This window comes from Xenopus laevis, chromosome 1L (genome assembly GCF_017654675.1).
Source record: "Xenopus laevis strain J_2021 chromosome 1L, Xenopus_laevis_v10.1, whole genome shotgun sequence".
NCBI classification, from domain to species: domain Eukaryota; kingdom Metazoa; phylum Chordata; class Amphibia; order Anura; family Pipidae; genus Xenopus; species Xenopus laevis.
In genome coordinates, this window is record NC_054371.1 from 46,784,053 (window position 1) to 46,803,268 (window position 19,216).

Below are 19,216 nucleotides of genomic sequence, written 5' to 3' on the forward strand. Positions count from 1 at the left end.
GCTAGAAATATTGTCAGTTTCCCAGCTGCCCCAGTCATGTGACTTGTGCCTGCACTTTAGGATGGAACTACTTTCTGGCAGGCTGTTATTTCTCCTACTTAATGTAACTGAATCAGTCTCAGTGGGACTTGGCTTTTACTATCGAGTGCTGTTCTTAGATCTTCCAGGGAGCTGTTATCTTGTGTTTTTTTTTTTAAAGAGGCAGTACTTCGATTATCGAATGGTCGAACGATTTTTACTTCAAATCCTTCGAATCATTAGATGACTAATTCGATGGTCGAAGTACCCAAAAGATTATTTCGAAATTCGAATATTTTTGGATTCCAACTATTCACTCGAGCTTAGTAAATCTGCCCCTATGTCTAGCCCCATGTCAGATTTTAAAATTGAATATAATAAAATCTGTTTGCTCTTTTGAAAAATGGATTTCAGTGCCGAATTCTGCTGGAGCAGCACTATTAACTGATGTGTTTTGAAAAAACATGTTTTCCCATGACAGTATCCCTTTAAGAAGTACCCTGATTTTAAGTTTTCCTGCATTTTACATTTTTCATTAGTGGTCCCACCAATTTATAATGCATGTTTTTCTGGATTTTACATAAAAATTGTACCCAAAAACTGCTTTTTTTCCCTCTATGAATGTTATTATTTGTGAAATAAAGAGGTTTAAAATACTAGCCAGATGTATATTATGCCATGGTTCTGCCTGTAAATGGTCAGTTCCAATTAATCTGCCCCTTATACAGTCCTGTACCAATCACTTATTGCTTTAGGTTGTGTATGTGACAGACAGAGAGGCCTTGCACATGCCCCCCATAGTGTAACATTAATGCTTAACCCTTTTTATGCACACAGTAAATATTGTATATCAAAGTAAAACTTACTCCTGTGCTTATATCCTTTTAGTACTTGAAGAAAAAAACTTCAGCAGATTTCCCTGATTTTACATTTCCCGGATTTTACAAACTTTTTTCCTGGTACCCTAAAAAACGTTAATGGGGGTTCTACTGTATTTTAGAAAACAAATTGCAGTTTCTCTTCATTGTTTTAAAATGATTTAGCTATTTGTTCAGTTGCTGGTTGCTACGGTACAATTTACCAATGTAGAGATAAATTAGTCCATTTAGGAAACGGGAGTCACAATGGTCATCAATAATGACATTAAAATGTAATTAGCTGTGTTGACACAACTCAATAAAGGAACATCTCCTCAAGGCTGGTGTTATAACTCCAGGGGTCCATTGTTTCCATGTGACTGGCAGAACAGGCTGAACGGCCACACTGGTAAAACAAGCAAGTTGTAAGAAGAAAGAATGGCAGTAAAGCACGTTATGAATAGTATCCCAGCATGCACAATTTTCTGCATCCATTTCAGCACTTGAACGTGCTTTCATAAATGAGCCCTTTGAACTGATGTCCTCATGTAAGATTTCCTATTGCAAAACTAAAAAAGTGACACAAAGTTTTTTCAAGAAAGGAGGATTTTAAAAGTACTGACTTGACAAACACTTACAGAAGTAATAATTTGGCAACATCAGCACATTGTGCAACTTTTCTGCACAATCTCATCCAATGTGATTTAATTGTTTTATATGATTTGTCAATTTTCAATTTGTCAATTGTCAAGTGAATTAGTTTCCTCCCCCCCCCCCCACATAGTTGCAACTCTGACTTTTTGCCAGCATTCTTAAAGGGATACTGTCATGGGAAAAAAAAAAATTTCAAAATGAATCAGTTAATGGTGCTGCTCCAGCAGAATTCTGCACTGAAATCCATTTCTCAAAAGAGCAAACAGATGTTTTTATATTCAATTTTGAAGTCTGACATGGGGCTAGACATATTGTCAATTTCCCAGCTGCCCAAAGTGACACAAAAAAAATCTTCCTCAGTGGCACAAAAAAAAAATCTATTTTTTTGTAATAAATGTACTTCTTTTTTCTAAATTGGGTGTGCTACCCATTACTCTGAATAGTTGCAGCTTTATTTGCAGACACTTATGGGGAGTCCCCTATGGATTAGTACCCCTCATTTTAAATTTAAGGGTGTGCACCTTCTCTCTTTATTCTGTACATTATATAAGATGCAACTTGAGATTTCCTGTGTAACTCCGGGTACCTCCGCTAGTTTTATCTATAAATGTTCAGTAAAACAGGCTGGCCTAGATTTTTCTGCCCAGGGAGCCTATCTGCATATTTAGTTTAGATATGAGTGGGAGCTGTCTTAATATTGGTTGTCAGAACAACCCTTTAAATCTCATACATATGCTCCAGTGGATCTGTGGCCTCCAGCAAATGATCATGGCTGGATATTGGCCTACAGTACTTGGGTTTTATATACAGTTCTTTATTATTTATATTTAAGTCAAAATTTATCAGCATCAACTTTTTTTACAAGTGTCATGGCCAGTTCAGATTTGTGTGTAGTAGACACAGGGGGTGGTTATGCATTTATTGGTACAATATATAGTATTTTACATACATTTTATAGTATTTTACATAAAAGACAATTTAAGTATTTTTACAACTCCCAGAGTCTTAAAAAAGATCACGTGACTTATTTTAGTTTATTAAAACTGGAACCTAACAAGCCAAGAAAGCTTTGGGGAAAATATAGATATTCCCACCACTGTATATATAATTATTAGTACTATGCATGCATGTAGTGCATTATTGTAGTTGCAGTCCAGCAACTACTAGGATGAAGAACACTGCCCTGAAAGGCATATGCCCCATTTAACACTATGGTGCTATCCAACAACTTAAAGGGGCATATTTATCAGGGGTCGAATTTCAAATTGAAAAAACTTCAAAATTCTAATTCAAAAAGACCAACCAAAATTAAGGTTTTTTTTTTGGTCGAATAGGTCTGTATTCAGCCAAATTTGAATCGTACGACTCAAAGGAATAGTGCATTCGATTAAATTCGATTCAAAGTTTTTCCCAAAGTCCACCAATCAACTCCAAATGGGTTCTAGGAGGTCCCCCATAGGCTAAAACAGCAATTCGGCAGGTTTTAGATGGCGAATGGTCGAAGTCGAATTTTTAAAGAGACAGTAAATGATAAATTCAGATTTTTGAATTTTTTTCAAATTCTAATCGAATTTGGACTATTCCCTAGTCGAAGAAAACAAAAAATAGCTCGAAATTCGATTTTTTTTTTTCATTCAAAAATTCACCTCGACCTTTGATAAATCTGCCCCAAAGTGTTGAGTAAATTATAGATCATAGAGGTTATCCATGGTAGTTTACATAATGTTGCAGCCCAATAAAAGTTGAATCAAGCCTGACTGTTGTAACTACCATATAACCATGAGTAACCTGCAGATTTTCTTTAACTGATTAATTTTAGCACTGTTCTGACCATGAACATTTAGGGGCAGATTTATCAAGGGTTGAATTTCAAAGTAATGGGAGTTTTTCTGAATTCCCATAACTTCGAATTAAAAAAGACCAATCGAAATTTATCAAAAAAATCTAAGTTTTTTTGGGGTGAATAGGTCCGTTTTCGATCAAATTCGAATTTGATTCAAGGTTTTTCCAAAAAAAATAAAAATAAATAACATTATTCAAAGTCCACCAATTGACTCCAAATAGGTTCTAGGAGGACCCCCATAGGCTAAAACAGCAATTCGGCAGGTTTTAGATGGCGAATGGTCGATGTTGAATTTTTAAAGAGACAGTACATGATAAATTTCGATATTAAAATTGAATTTGGATTATTCCCTAGTCAAAGTACACAAAAATTATCTTGAAAATTCTAATTTTTTTTAATTAGAATTTTCACTTCGACCTTTGATAAATCTGCCCATTAATAAATTATAAATACCTGCTTAAACCACAGCACACTTACTATTAAAAACACTAGGGGGCAGATTTATCAAGGGTCGAAGTGAATTCAAGGGAATTTTCTAAGTAAAAAAATTCGAAATTCAAAGTAATTTTTAGGATATTTCGACCATCGAATAGGATACTACGACTTAGATTTACAAGTAAAATCGTACGAATATTCGACCATTCGATAATCGAAGTACTGTCTCTTTAAAAAAAAACTTTGACTTCAATACTTCGCCAAATTAAACCTGCTGAAGTGCTATGTTAGCCTGTGGGGACCTTCTATAGCAGTTTTCTAAGTTTTTTGAAGTCGAAGAAAAATCGTTCGATCAATGGATGGAATCCTTCGAAGGATATCTTCATTAGGTCGAACGATTTTTGCAAAACGGTCAAATTCGGTGAAAAAAACTTTGACTTCGTATATCGAAGTCGAAGTAAAGCCATTCGATGGTCGAATTTCAAAGTATTTATCACTTCAAAATTCGACCCTAGATAAATCTGTCCCTTGGGGTCATGTACCACTACCCCAGGCACAAATTTAAGATCACTCTGGAGTCTAAGCTCACAACCCAACCCAGCACTGAATGAAGTCTCCAACATACCATCAGCCATTCTGGTACACCATCTGTACACCAAAAACAGTGTTGAATAAAGGAGAAAAAAACACCAGAAGTGGAAAAGGATGCACAGAAAGGATATTGGGTTGCCTGGTTCTCTCTTCTTATTTTAGAATCCACCCCTACCTTTGAATCAGCCCTTTTCTGTGCAGGCACCCGGGTCGGATTTTGTGCCTACACCCAGGCCAACAAAGTGGTTCTGGGTGCAGTCACAAAAGCGGGCTGTTTCCAGGGCTGATTTAGAGAACTTGAAACCAAGGTAATAAAAACTCACAATAAGAAGGAAATAGTGAACCATTTTTCTTTTATTGTTTTTAGGTCAATGTGTTTTCACTTGCATTCTTGTTTAGTTTAGATACAACTACAGTACTAGCTCTTGGAATGTATGTGTTCAACAGTCATATAAGATTAATCTTTCCTGGCAATATTAACCCAAGAAAACATTAATGGATCATTCAATGACTTATTTGTACATGGCTGAAAAATCAATAAAAATATTTTACAAAAAAAAAAAAAAAAAAAAGTAGGGCTAGAGCAAAAAATATGGAGCAACTAAACATGGATGGGTAGAAAGATACAGTAAGAGGTTCCCCTAATAAATGTAAAACACAGTGCTTTGTAATGTAAAAGCATGCAGAATCAATAGACAGGCTTGCCTATGGTACAACAGTGTTTAAAGGGGAAAAAATTAAAAATGAAAATGTAATATAAGCTTCCTCATACTGAAGTAAGAAACTTTCTAAATACATTCAGTTACAAATTCTGCATTGTTTCTGAAATAATCAAGTTTATATTCACTATTCCTTTCTCATCATATGTTACATTTCATTCAGTCTTCATGCAGCAGTTGGGTGTCAGATGAATGATTCAATAAATATTATAAGGGGGAGGGGCTCCCGGCTCCCTTTCCTAGCAGATCTATTATAGCTCAATCAAATAACTGTTTCCAAACCAAACAAAATCTAACAAAATAACTGCCTTTTGCACAAATTCTGCATGTAGAGAGACATATTGGTGATTTTAATAGAGTGAGCTCTAATACATCTTCTAGGCAAAAGGAGCCCCCCTATAAGATATATTGAATCATTCATCTGACACCCAACTCCTGAATGAAGACAGAATGAGGAGAAACAGATGCTGAGAGAGGGATAGAGATGATAAACTTGATTATTTCAGAAACTGTGCAAAATTTTTAAATTGATTGTATTTAGAAAGTTTCTTATTTCAGTATGCTAAAGCGAATATGAAATGTGTATTTTTCACGATAGTTCCCCTTTAAGTACAGATAGGCTACTTCAATATATCTTACATTTGTGAAAGACAACAGCCATAACTGTGTAACCAAAACAAATGCTCCCTAATGTAAATGTATTCATAACAGCCTTCGGTGACAGAGCACAAGTGGAATATGTAGGACCATTCGTAAAAGGTGGTAAAAAGAGGCAAAGGCCTGGTACATGGACTCGAGAATTAAATAGGGGGCCCTGGGTCTGTGGCGTAACTAGATGTTACTGGTCCCCACAGCAAATTCAATTTAGGGCCCCAAAACATTGGTAAGTTGATCTATTCTACAAAGATACATTGTACTGAAATTGCTCCTCAAATTGATTGCTGGAAATAATAATGGATATTTATTACTGTGATATCCTTCTTGTATTTCTAAAACGGTTAATTAAAAAAATATATATATATTGAAAAGAAGGAAAGTAGGGGGCTTACTGGGCCCCCTACACTCCTGGGTCTGCTTCCTCTATAGTTAGCCCTTGCCCTGGACTGGAATTATGGCAACTCAAAGTGAAGGAAGTGGACTAATTTGAAATAGAACCGCACACTGAGGAGCTTGCCCATGGCTCATCAACCACTACAGACTTCCCAAGGTGTACATACATAAAGTTAAACAGGAGATCCTACAGAAGGAACAATGACAGAGCTGGTAATTACTATACATTTTTTTTTTTTTTTTTTTTTAAATAATGGAGCCCAATAAAAAATAAATGGGATGGCAACAACATAAAGCTATGCCACAAGAGGAGGTAAAGGGGTCACATAGCATATTGTTTAATTGTGTATATTGTCTCAGGCAGAAGACAGTTTTTTTTTTTAATCTTCACATGGTAAACCCCAAAATAAAATCCGAAAGTACAATTAAAGTATTTGGTGGTATGTTAGCTCATAATCAACCACGATCATTCTTATCTGAGCAATTCTCTTATCGCTAACCACAATGTCATCCGGCCCATGTAAGCAGCATGGCTGACTCTCAGTGATAGCTCATTCATTTCCACCAGAGGGCTGTCACAGCATCAAACCTCGAGCACTAATTCAGCACTGAATGCTCTAAGCAAAGACAATACCTGAGAAATTGCTTACATGTTACTCTTACCCTTGGGGGAACTGGCTTTCATTTATCCTGCCCTGATGTGGATTCTCTGAATTCAAACACATTACTATCCTAAGACCTGTCTTCTTAAAAAGAATTACCTTTACATGATGTATGTAAGCAATGTCCAACCAGCGCCCATTGAGGGGTGCCCAACTGCTGCCAATGTCTCATTAAAGCTTTAGGAGGTGATTGGAAGTGGGAGATATAATTCCACAACAGATGGAAAACTACAAGATGGGCATCTTACGGTTGGCACCCGTAACACAAACTGCTGCTGGACATATGTTAATAATAATAAAACCTAATTGATAACTACTAATATAATAGTGATTAAATCCTTTATACAATCAAAGAGCATCACAAGATGTAAATATAAGTCTAATACATCTCAGTCTTACGTCCCAGGGCACAGTAATGAGGGTGAAGTAGTTATTGACGGAAACAATGCAGCCACTATTGTGTATTCTAGGGATATTAGACGTCCCTGGGGAATTCCATAGCTATAAATACAAAAGACCACACAGGCTTAAGCTGGCCATAAATGTTGAGATTTTTAAAAGATCCGATCCTCATCGTGAGACCACGATTTTCTCAGAACGATCGTACGAATTGACCATCAACTAAAAAAGACCAATTTGCCAGGAAAACAAAGGGGAGCTGCCTGCTTGGCCCTGCAAACATAGATAGATTGCACTGGGACCGACAAAGATTTTTTAACCCGGCCGATTCATTTCCTGAAAGATGTCGGCCGAAAAATCGTAAGATGTACGATCGTTCGAATCCCACGAACCGCACCATAATTTCGAAGGATTGGTCGGGCTAAAATCGGTCGTTCGGCAAGAAGAATCCTCGTGTCTATTGGGAGCTTTAGTGCTTTCATACAGGTTACAGAACACCAATGAGATGCTGCACTATTTCTTCTACTAAAGCAGCACCACTAACCAAAAATTATACATGAGGACACCAATTAGTAGCATTACCACCTAACAAAGCTTTTGCATATTAGAATTTTAATTAATCTGGGACAATTTCATTACATACATATCTATATATTATAGGCATTAGCAGGCCCTTTTTCTCAACATGCCAGGTCTAAGATCCAATACACACAAGCACCTTAGGCTTTTGTTTAAGGTTAGTAAACAGGGAGCCCAATTTAGGGCATCAATGGGGTTGCCATCTGGCAGGTTCTATACTGCCTGGCTGGTAATTTTGATGTTTGCTGCAAATGCTATTAATAAGAAGGATGAATAAACTGGGAAGGCCAGTATTTTTTTTTCCCTAGAAAAGGTGGCAACCCTGGGCATCAGTAAGGCTGCTAGGAAGAATGACTTGGAGGCACCTAGGGACTGCTCCTTGATCACAAAATGTAAAATAATTCAGGGCTATATTGGAGACCAGAACTTACCTATAGCATGAGAGCAGATGGTGGGTACAGGGTAATCTCATAACTAACAAGTTCAAAGGCAAATTTATTAATCAGATGATGAAACTAACCACACCCTACCCTTCTTCTGTATAAATGAGCCCCATATCTTTCTCCCCAAGCATTCATTGTATTCCCCATTAAAGTACCAGGTCAGTAGACTTACCCATCTAGTGCGGGCTGCCCGGGTGAAGTCGGGGAGAGCTGTGGGTCGGCCGGTCCAGTGCAGGACACAGAGGGCCCCAAGAATGAGAGCACAGAGGGCACAGGCCAGGTACACGGAACAGCGCAGCAGCAGTACAGTAAAGCACAGCTCCCCGGCAGGAGAGGACTGGCCAATACCCTGAGCCAGATGGAAAAGCGACACTGCCAGCAAGCAGATGACCGCGGCCAGGATCAGACGGGAAGAGGAAGACGGAGCGGGGTCGGGGCACGGGTCAGGCTGATCTGAGCAAAAGTCCCCGGTAGTGGGCGCTGGGCAGAGGCGATCAGGGTACCAGCAGCCGTTCTTGGCATCCTCAATGGGTCGCTGAAGAAGCTCCAGACACCCTTGAGCTGGGGCGCTCAGACTCCGCTTCCTAATGATGGAGTGAGTCCCAGCGGCGGCCTCCATCCCAATCACCGGGCCGACAGCGGAGGCCACAATAGCATTATTTGTACACAAGGCAGAGTTCCTGGCGTTACCCCCCGCATCAAAGTCTGAGACATGTTGTACATGGGGCTTCATGGCGCTCCGGCACCATCCCCCGCCGCTACCACCAGGCTGCTCATCTCCTCCTCACTGTGATTACATCCAGGTCCGGCTGCTCCACTCTCTGTCCCCTCCCCAGTCCGTGCGTGTGCGAGGCTCCCCCGCCCAGTCCGTTCAGAAAGAGATGAAAGTGAAAGGGAGAGGGCAGTTTCCTTGTAACGTTACCGGTCTCCTTGCCGCTCAGCACCTCACAGATTAACACTAAGCGGCAGCACAGCATTAAAGAGTGGGCGGGGATTTACCGCTGACAGCTGCTTCCCAACAGCCAATAGTGTGCGGCGCCTTGACAATGCCGCTTGCTAATGAGAAGAGGCAGGAAGAGTCCAGTGCAATCACTACTTCTTCCAAACTTCCCACATAACTGTCTCTTTCTACTACTATCATTGCAACTCTGTGGTATAATAGGGCAGCGGCGACCCTAGCCCCACACCGACCCTGAAGGGGGTAGATAAAAGAAAAACTCCCAGCATCCCGCGGACCTTGTGGGCTCAGGATGTTGTGGCGCTACACCTGGGATTTAAAGGGGAACTCTGGCTTCCAAACCAAAATTTGATAAAGAGGCCAACATAACACAGAACACAGTTACCTGGTTCTTCAAAAAGTATGAATAAATGCCATTTTCTATGCTGAAATCCAGCTGTTTAACAGTTCCTCTCTTTCTGCATCATTTGACATTCTGGCAGGGAAGGAAGGACTCAACACTGATGTTACAAATTGTAAACACTACTCCACAGTTTACAGACAGCATGCAGGAACTACATAACCCACAATGCATTGCACTGTGATGTTCCTTTCCTGATTGAAATCACGTGTACGGAATGCATTTTAGGACATCACCAGGACAACACACACTCCTGCATGCTCTCTCTTAAAGGAATTGTACAGTGTAAAAATAAAAACAAAAATAGGCTGTGCAAAATAAAAAATGTTTCTAATATAGTTAGTTAGCCAAAAATGTAATGTATAAAGGCTGGAGTGATTTGATGTATAACATGTCAGTCAGAACACTACTTCCTGCTTTTCAGCTCTCTTGGTTTACACTGACTGGTTACCCTGGTTACCAGGCAGTAACCAATCGGAGACTTGAGGGGGGCCACATGGGTCATATCTGTTGCTTTTGAATCTGAGCTGAATGCTGAGGATCAATTACAAACTCACTGAACAGAAATGTACCATGTGGCCCCCCTTCAAGTCGCTGACTAACTCAGTTAGAGAGCTGAAAAGCAGGAAGATTCTGGCTGTTTTATTAGTCATCTGTTCACTCCAGCCTTTATATATTACAATTTTGCCTAACTAACTATATTAGAAACATTTTTTATTTTGCACAGCCTATCTATTTACACAGTTTTTATTTTCATACTGAACTGTTCCTTTAAAGAAGTATGCAGACCCGTCTCTTATTTTACTCACTTATCTGAAGGAATTTCAGTCAAAGTTGTTTGAAATGATGTTTACTTTTCAAAAAGCTTGTTATGTTTTTGTGGCGTTCCCCTTTAAGGTTGGGCACCCCTATACATTAATGTAAATAGTAGCATGTCATTAATACACATTGTAGCATCAAAGAGCAATAGTTTACTGGCTGCAGTGGGTCAGTGACCCCATTTGAGGACTGGAAAGTGTCAAAAGAGGAAAGCAAATAATTCAAAAGGTATAATAACGAAAACCAATTAAAAACGTACTTAGAATCGGCCATTTTATAATATACTGCTAGTGGACTTTAAGGCGAACTACCCCTTAAAGGCACCACTGCCGAATAAAAGGACTGTTGTTTGGGTGGAGAGAAATGCTAATAGAGAATACAGTTATTACTTGGAGCAATGAAAAAAATCTCTAATGTTAACAGATACTTCTGACCTTAATTGTAATTTTAGCAGTGAAGTTTCACATGGGTACGGCCTGTTTGCTGATAAGCATGGGAAGCCTCAGTGCAAAGGTTTACCAAGCACTGAAAGAAAATGTTCAGGCAGCATTTCGAAAAGGTAAACAAAGTGGTTTATTTGTGCCACAAAACAGGTGACATTTTGGTCTTAGCCAGCCCTTTATCAAGCCTACACACAGTGTAACATTCAACTTTAAATAGGTCTACGAGAGGAGGGGTTACACAACTCAAAACCTGCCTCCCAAAAGTGACTCATCCCATTAACCCTGTGGAATGGATGATGAAATTCCATTCTATTAATAATGAATAGTCAATAGAAGACCAATTATCAAACACAGTCTCTATAAAATGTATGTGTCCATCTTGATAAATGTCCATAGTACATATGTCCATAGTACATACGTCCATATCTCAAATACGCATATAGGCAAAATTGTCCATATAGCATGACTTGACTTTGTGAAATAAAAGGAAAGTGTGATTTGCTTTTAATTACATTGGAAATAAAATGTTGTTACTCACAGTCTGTATGCTTTGCTCCTGGGCCTGAATGTCTATATATTTGGGGACACATTTGCCAAGCACTGGACTTAAAAATAATATTGCCACATTCTTTCCCCTAATTTAAACTTAATGACATCCACGGTTCGACTGGGGGGCCCAGAGCCCACCTGGGCTGCTGTCGCAGGGCCCCCTTCTGGATCCCCTGCCAGGTTCCCCCGCCAAACCAGCCCCCCACCCTCCGCTGCACTGCACATGTGTGAATGTGCACACTTTGTCTTTGCCACAACCTGCCCGAAAAAGGTAGGTTGTGGCAGGAAGATTAGTGCAGAGAGGAGTTCTGGGCAGGCCCAGTCCAACCCTGATGGCACTGGCACCTACCTCAAATCTCAGCACACGATGCTGAAGAGTCAAAAACTACCCATTGAGGATTGCCTCCAGTTTCTAAGCTACTTTTATTTATTTTAAAGCTAAACTGTTGCTTGGTTGCTATTGGCAACTGCAGCTTTTCATATTCTCACTTTTCTGACTTGTGTGCCTTTGAGTCCTTTATAATCTTGAACATCATTAGTGCAGCACATTTGGGCTATAGTGTATGTTCCATTATGGTTCACATTTTGCACCCATAATTGTACCTTGCTCTGTACCTATTTTTATTAAATGTACCCTTCAGTGTTGAAAAATATGACTACCTTGGCTTCTTTCCAATTACAGATTTTCCTATTTGCATGCCAATAATAAACATTTTCCACCCACCACCTTTCAGTATGATGTATACAATGCTATTTTAAAAAAAATAGCATTTTTAAAAATTCTTTATTCTTTGTGGTTTTTGAATTATTTACATTTTTCCTTCTACAGCTTTGCAGTGCTAGAGTCCCACTTACACCAGCAACCAGTCAGTGGATGAGACATTAGAAATAAATATGGCAAGGTCTGAAACTGATTTATAAATGTGAAAATCTAGCCATAGGGTTAATCTAAAAATAAAGGCAAATATATTTAAAAAAAAAAAATAATAATAATAGGACCATATATTTCATACTAGATGTTAAGAAGTAGATCTGCCGCTTTCAAGTGATTTGTTTTGTACGAGAGCAACAACAACCATTTCAAGAATATAGACATGTAATATTAGCCATATATATATATATATATATATATATATATATATATATATATATATACACACACACATATAGAGTATGTTTAACCTCAGTTTTGCCTTTTAATATCTAGTATGCAGAGCCTGGCTCAGCAATAAGGGGTTGTTCACCTAACATCGCTATGATGTAGCGAGTGATATTCTGAGACAATTTGCAATTGGTTTTCATTTTTTGTTATTTGTGGTTTTGATTATTTAGCTTTTTATTCAGCAGCTCTCCAGTTTGCAATTTCAGCAATTTGGTAGCTAGGATCCAAATTACTCTAGCAGGAGAGGGCCTGAATAGAAAGATAAGCAATAAAAAGTAGCAATAACAATGCATTTGTAGCCTTACAGAGCATTTGTTTTTACATGGGATCAGTGATGCGCATTTGAAAGCTGGAAAAAATCAGAAGAAGAAGGCAAATCATTCAAAAACGATACAAAAAAATGTAATGAAAGCCAATTGAAAAGTTGATTAGAATTGGCCATTTTATAACAGGCTAAAAAATTACCTAAAAATGAACCACCATTTTAACATGAATATTAACTATTGATTACTGGTAAACATTGAGAGCTACAAGGATAGCAATACTAGAACTAAATTGTAAGTACATTTTGAATTCTGATGCCCTCTAGTGTGCAAAGTTAGCTATAAATAGATGACTGATAGATCACATTTTAATCTCTTCAGTTTGTGCATTCATTGCTAACAACTGGTTATCTGATGGTTAGGAGTCTAACATACCAGTCCTTTAAACAGTTTTCAGATTTTGTCTTTCACGTGACATTTTATCAAAGTTGTTTTTTCTGAATTTGTGTTTAATACCCCTAAACATGTCAGCCTATCATTAAATCACATGTACACATAACTTGTAATAATGATGGCTCATTTCAGAGAAGAGATTATCTGCCCTTTAAGTTAACCCTTTAAGTTCTGTCAGAATTTAAAATTTCATTTGCCATATTAGACATTTTGTGCTCTCTCAGATTTGGGTTTTTTGGTGCAAACCTGAAGATCTGTCCTGTTCCTCTGTGCCACTTCATAGCCTGATCAAAGTGGGTTTCCAGAGCAGGGCAGAGAGTCTGGACCCTGGGGAAGCAACCAGGTAGGAGGTTTGTGTGATGCTCAGTAGTTTCTCAATTCGTCTATATGGAATGAGTGCTTGGGTTCAGAGCATCAGGAAGGAGGATTTTGAGGGACAGATGCTTGAGGCAGCTCTGCTTTAGGACACTGTAGAAGAGACAAATACCATTTGTGCAGAGATCGAGTTGCATTTGGAGGAAAGGAGACTGAGACTGAGCAGGTACCATATTGCTAGGCCAAGCTAGTGAAACTAGCAGACAGGTTATACAACCTGTGAGACCCAAAGCACAGGGCACCAGCGGTAATATTCTCTCTCATCTGTTGCATTTATTTATATGAGGTTGTACATCCAAAGTTTTTTTCAGTTGGATAGGAAATTATATAAATTACAGCAACTGTAATAGCATGAAAGCAACAGTGATATCCCACAATAGAATACTTTGCAGACAGTTGCACATCAATTACTGTACAATAAATCTATTGTATGATCTTGTAAATAAATACGGATAAGTATAATTGCTCAGTGACCCCCACCCCGCACACACACAGGATATTAAATAAGTAAAGAGGTGCTCCAGTCAGCTCCCAATACATGTTGATATATGCAAACTTGAAACTACAGCTGTATATATACAAAAATAAGAAATTGTACCCACTTAATTAATTACCAAGATGTATTTGTAACCTGAAATGCACATGGAAAAGTTGTATAGTAAAATAGTCTTGCTTTATCTTACTATGTTAAAATGTAATTTTAATACTTATGAATTTGATAGATAGATGAAAAGCAAGACATTGATAATGTGTACTTGTATATATTTGTTGTATAATATGTATAATAATTCAGTGCTCCTAGTTTTCACATCTGCTATATATTTTATTAACTGGTAGTGAAGAGGCATTCTATCACATTTTGCCTTGGACTTTTAATTTAGAAGGGTTGGAACTCATTTGGTGCTAAGGGCCTCTAGGTTTCCCAAGTTTCACCTACTTCCCTGGTGCTGGATAGCATCTAAATGGCAGTTTTTTCTTTTTATGCTCATATCATATCTAATATACTCGGCTATGTGCCACATATGGCATTTACTGTTATTATCTATGGCCTGTACTTCAACAAACACTAAATTTCTGGTTAAACTGTGTTTTTAGTTCATCGCTAATTACATAGCTATGGAAGGACATTAGTATCTTCAACAGTGTTAGATTTAGTGGCTATCTGACCCTTGTACTTTACATATGCATTAAAATATCTGCCAGCAGTATCTGTATAAAACAGGAATGCGTTTTGCACCAACAATCAAAATTTTGGCCACAGAGCAGTATTGGTGTGTGCAATGTAAAAAGTGGGGAGAGAATAATTTCTGATTCTCCTGTAAGGAAATCACACAAGCCTTTAGGTAACTGTCAAGACCGCCGGGAGCGCGAGGAGTCACGTCCGCTCCCGGCGGCGAAGAATCCAAGATGGCGGCGCCCAGTCAACCCACGTGGGTTCCGACGCCGGCGCCGTGACGTCAGCGCGGCGCGACGGTCGCAGGCGCGCTGACGCTGGCGCAAGGGCGCCAAATTCAAATATAAAAGGACGCCTGAGACGCCAAGATGGCGCCCGAAAATAGGATTCTGTTCCCTGAGTGTTTCCTGGGTTCCCTTGCTGTTTTCCCTGCTTATATCTGCCTGATTCCTTGTTGTGACCCCTTGCCTGGACCTGGACTTCGCTGATACTCTGCCTGCCATTTGACCCCCTGCCTGGACTTTGGACTTTGATTATATTCTGCCTGCCTTGTGACCTGTTGCCTGAACTCGATTACCCTTTCTGTTTTATCCCTGGATACCACGATCCTGATCCCTCCTGAGGGGCTTCCTCCTAGATCCGGACTACTCCCCAGAGGGGGCTCCCGGCTCCCTGACATTATTTTCGGGCCATGGATCCTTCTGAGGAAGCCACACCTCATGTCGGACGAGCGCTCCGCGGACTGGCATCCCGCATGGAGGACTACGAAAACCAGCAGGTTCGCATTGGGCAAGCACTCGATATCCTGCTAGCTCAAGTGCCTTCTGAGCCTTCCACTGCTCCACCTACTGAAGATCCCCCCATGGCGGCAGCCCCTACGAACGCAAGCTACCCGACAGGTGAGCCTCGCATTCCACCTCCCCCTCGCTTCAGTGGGGACCCACAAGCCTGCAGGGGGTTTGCCACACAATGCCAAATTCTATTTGAGTTTCAACCCACACAGTTTCCAAGTGAGCGTTCCAAGGTGGGGTATGTGATGTCTCGATTGGAAGGCAAGCCACTGGAGTGGGCAACGTCTCTTTGGGAGAAGAATTCCCCGCTGACTTTTGATGTTAAAGACTTTCTCCAAGCTTTTCGTATAGTCTTTGATGCTCCAGGTCGGGTTACGAACGCCCCTGCCCGTCTCTTGCAGCTCCGGCAGGGAAGCCGCAGTGTCAATGAGTATGCTATAGACTTCCGAACACTGATGGCGGAGACTTCCTGGTGTGATGACGCTTACAAGGCTGTATACTACCAAGGCCTATCCATCCGCATCAAAGATGATCTCGTCTCCAGAGAGACTCCTGACACCCTGGAAGGGCTGATCGCTCTATCCATTAAAGTGGACACTCGTCTCAGAGAGCACCAGGTGGAGAGAGAGCGCAGCAGACGATTTTCTCCCTTGTTGGCCCCTCGCTTTCAAAGGCCGATTCTGCAAACACCCGCTGTTCCTGTGACTCATGTGTCGACGTCTCCCTTGGAGGAACCTATGCAAGTAGGAAAGACTCGCCTCTCCGAGCAGGAAAGACTCCGAAGACGTATGGCAGGTCTCTGTTTATACTGTGGTGGGCATTCCCATTTTGCCAACGCCTGTCCTGCCAAAGCCAAGAGTTTTGTACCCCGAGGTATGTCTCAGGTTTCTCATGTAGGGGGCATCACTCGAGGTCCTCAGGAGAAGTATCAAGAAAATTCACGCAGACTTCTCCTTCCTTTGCAGATTCACCTGGCAAGTAAGTCTATCTTCGAAAGGGCCTTCCTCGACTCCGGAGCGGATGGCAATTTCATGGATGCCTTTTTTGCCGAACGCATGAAGATTCCCCTGCTTCCATTGTCTTCACCCCTGCGAATTACCGCCATAGATGACAAACCCCTGGAGTTTGAATTCGTCACAAAGTTCACGGCGGAACTATCTGTACAAGTTGGGGCACTGCATCAAGAAAAACTTTCATTCTTCATCATCCCCTGTCCTTCTACTCCAGTAATATTGGGTCTTCCGTGGTTACGTCTGCATAACCCCACCATAGACTGGTCCACTGGGCAGATCTCTCGTTGGAGTTTATTTTGCCTGCAACATTGCCTTCCGCCAAAACCCCTCGAGAAGGTGAATGTCTCCTCTGCGGAATTAAAGACTTTGCCCTCCACTTACAAGGGATTTTCCGATGTGTTTTGTAAAAAGTCGGCAGAGTTCCTTCCCCCACATCGCTCCTACGATTGTCCGGTTGAACTCCTGCCCGGAGCTATGCCCCCCAGAGGGCGCACCTACCCTCTCTCTCCTGCAGAGACTACCGCTATGAAGGAGTACATCCAAGAAAATCTCCAGCGTGGGTTTATCCGCCCTTCTACCTCTCCTGCAGGGGCTGGGTTCTTCTTTGTGGAGAAGAAGGACGGAGGCCTTCGGCCTTGTATAGACTATCGGGGTCTGAATAAGATCACCGTGAAGAACAGGTACCCCCTGCCCCTGATTGCCGAGCTCTTTGACCAGCTGAAAGGGGCAAAGATTTTCTCCAAGTTGGATCTCCGGGGGGCCTACAACCTCATTCGCATCCGGGAGGGTGACGAATGGAAGACGGCATTCAACACTCGGGATGGGCACTATGAATATCTCGTTATGCCCTTCGGCCTATGCAATGCCCCTGCCGTCTTCCAGGAGTTTGTTAATGATGTGTTCCGAGATCTCCTAGGAAGGTTCGTAGTCGTATACTTGGACGACATCCTGATCTTTTCCAAGGACCTTGAAAGTCATCGCTCCCAGGTGAAGGAGGTACTCTCTCGTCTGAGGAAGAACTCTCTCTTCGCCAAGTTGGAGAAGTGTGTCTTCGAGGTATCCAAGATCCCCTTCCTAGGATACATTATCTCTCCAGAGGGATTTGAGATGGACCCCGTGAAAGTGTCGGCCATCCAGGAGTGGCCTCTCCCACTGAGTACCAAGGCAATCCAGAGGTTCATCGGATTTGCTAATTATTATCGACAGTTCATCCGGGGGTTCTCTTCCCGCATTGCACCTATCCTGGCCCTCATCCGGAAAGGGGGTAAACCCAGCCTGTGGCCTCAATCCGCCATAGAAGCCTTTCAGTCCTTGAAAGAGGCCTTCACGTCCGCTCCTGTTCTCCGACATCCCAATCCTGCACTACCCTTCTGCATCGAAGTTGATGCTTCTGAAGTCGGAGCCGGAGCTATCCTGTCTCAGAGACACTCCACTGATGGAAAATTGCACCCCTGTGCGTTTTTCTCCAAGAAGTTCTCATCCGCAGAGCAGAACTATGATGTCGGAAATCGAGAACTCTTAGCAGTCAAGCTTGCCCTTGAAGAATGGCGTCACCTCCTGGAGGGCTCTGAAATTCCTGTCCAGATTTTCACAGATCACAAGAATCTGGAGTTTATACAGTCCCTCAAGAGGCTAAATCCCAGACAAGCCAGGTGGGCCCTTTTCTTTTCCCGTTTTAACTTTGTCTTGACTTATCGCCCAGGTTCCAAGAATCTGAAAGCCGATGCCTTGTCTCGTAGCTTCACTCTGGTGGACCGTGACCCTGAGAGGCAGGAACCAATCATTCCACCAGTCAAGATCATTGCCTCTCTGTATCCCCAATTTGCCGACCAGATTCTGGCTGGGCAGTCCTCGGCTCCTCAAGATACTCCGATTGGCATGGCCTTCGTCCCTCCAGAACTTCGCCTGGCCATCCTGCAACAAACCCACTGCTCCAGACAAGCTGGACATCCTGGTCCGGCCAAGACCCTTGAACTCTTGAGGCGCCTAGTCTGGTGGCCTGATATCCGCAAGGATGTAAAGGACTTTGTGGCTGCTTGTAATGTCTGTGCCACTTCTAAGCCTAGCCATTCCCGCCCCAGCGGGTTGTTACAGCCTTTGCCGGTTCCCTCTCGTCCGTGGACGCACCTCTCTATGGACTTTATTGTCGAACTTCCTCCCTCCGGTGGGAATACTGTGATCTGGGTTGTCATTGACCGCTTCAGCAAAATGGCCCATTTCATCCCTTTGAAGAAGTTACCCTCTGCGGTGGAATTATCCCAACTCTTTATTAAGTACATCTTCCGCCTGCATGGTTTCCCGGTGGAGATCGTCTCCGACAGAGGCACCCAGTTTACCGCCAAGTTCTGGCGTTCTCTATGTAAAGACTTGGGAATAACACTTAAATTTTCATCAGCCTACCACCCGCAGACGAATGGGGCAGCTGAACGTGTGAACCAAGCCTTAGAACAGTTCCTGAGGAACCACGTGTCTCTTTGCCAGGACGATTGGTCTGACCTCCTCCCGTGGGCGGAGTTTGCTCATAATAATGCATGTCATTCCTCCACAGGAAGGTCTCCATTTATGG

At 41.5% G+C, this 19,216-nt stretch overlaps 1 protein-coding gene across 1 annotated transcript in view; it reads right to left on the minus strand.

Annotated features, from left to right (window-relative positions):
• The window catches only part of snx25.L (sorting nexin 25 L homeolog), a 122,469-nt gene extending 112,999 nt beyond the window's left edge, over window positions 1-9,470 (minus strand). The window contains exon 1 of the mRNA XM_018230401.2: window positions 8,423-9,470. Coding sequence (XP_018085890.1) covers window positions 8,423-8,983 — 561 coding nt within the window. The 5' untranslated portion in view covers window positions 8,984-9,470. The remainder of the gene's footprint in view (window positions 1-8,422) is intronic.
• Between the last annotated feature and the right edge of the window lie 9,746 nt (window positions 9,471-19,216).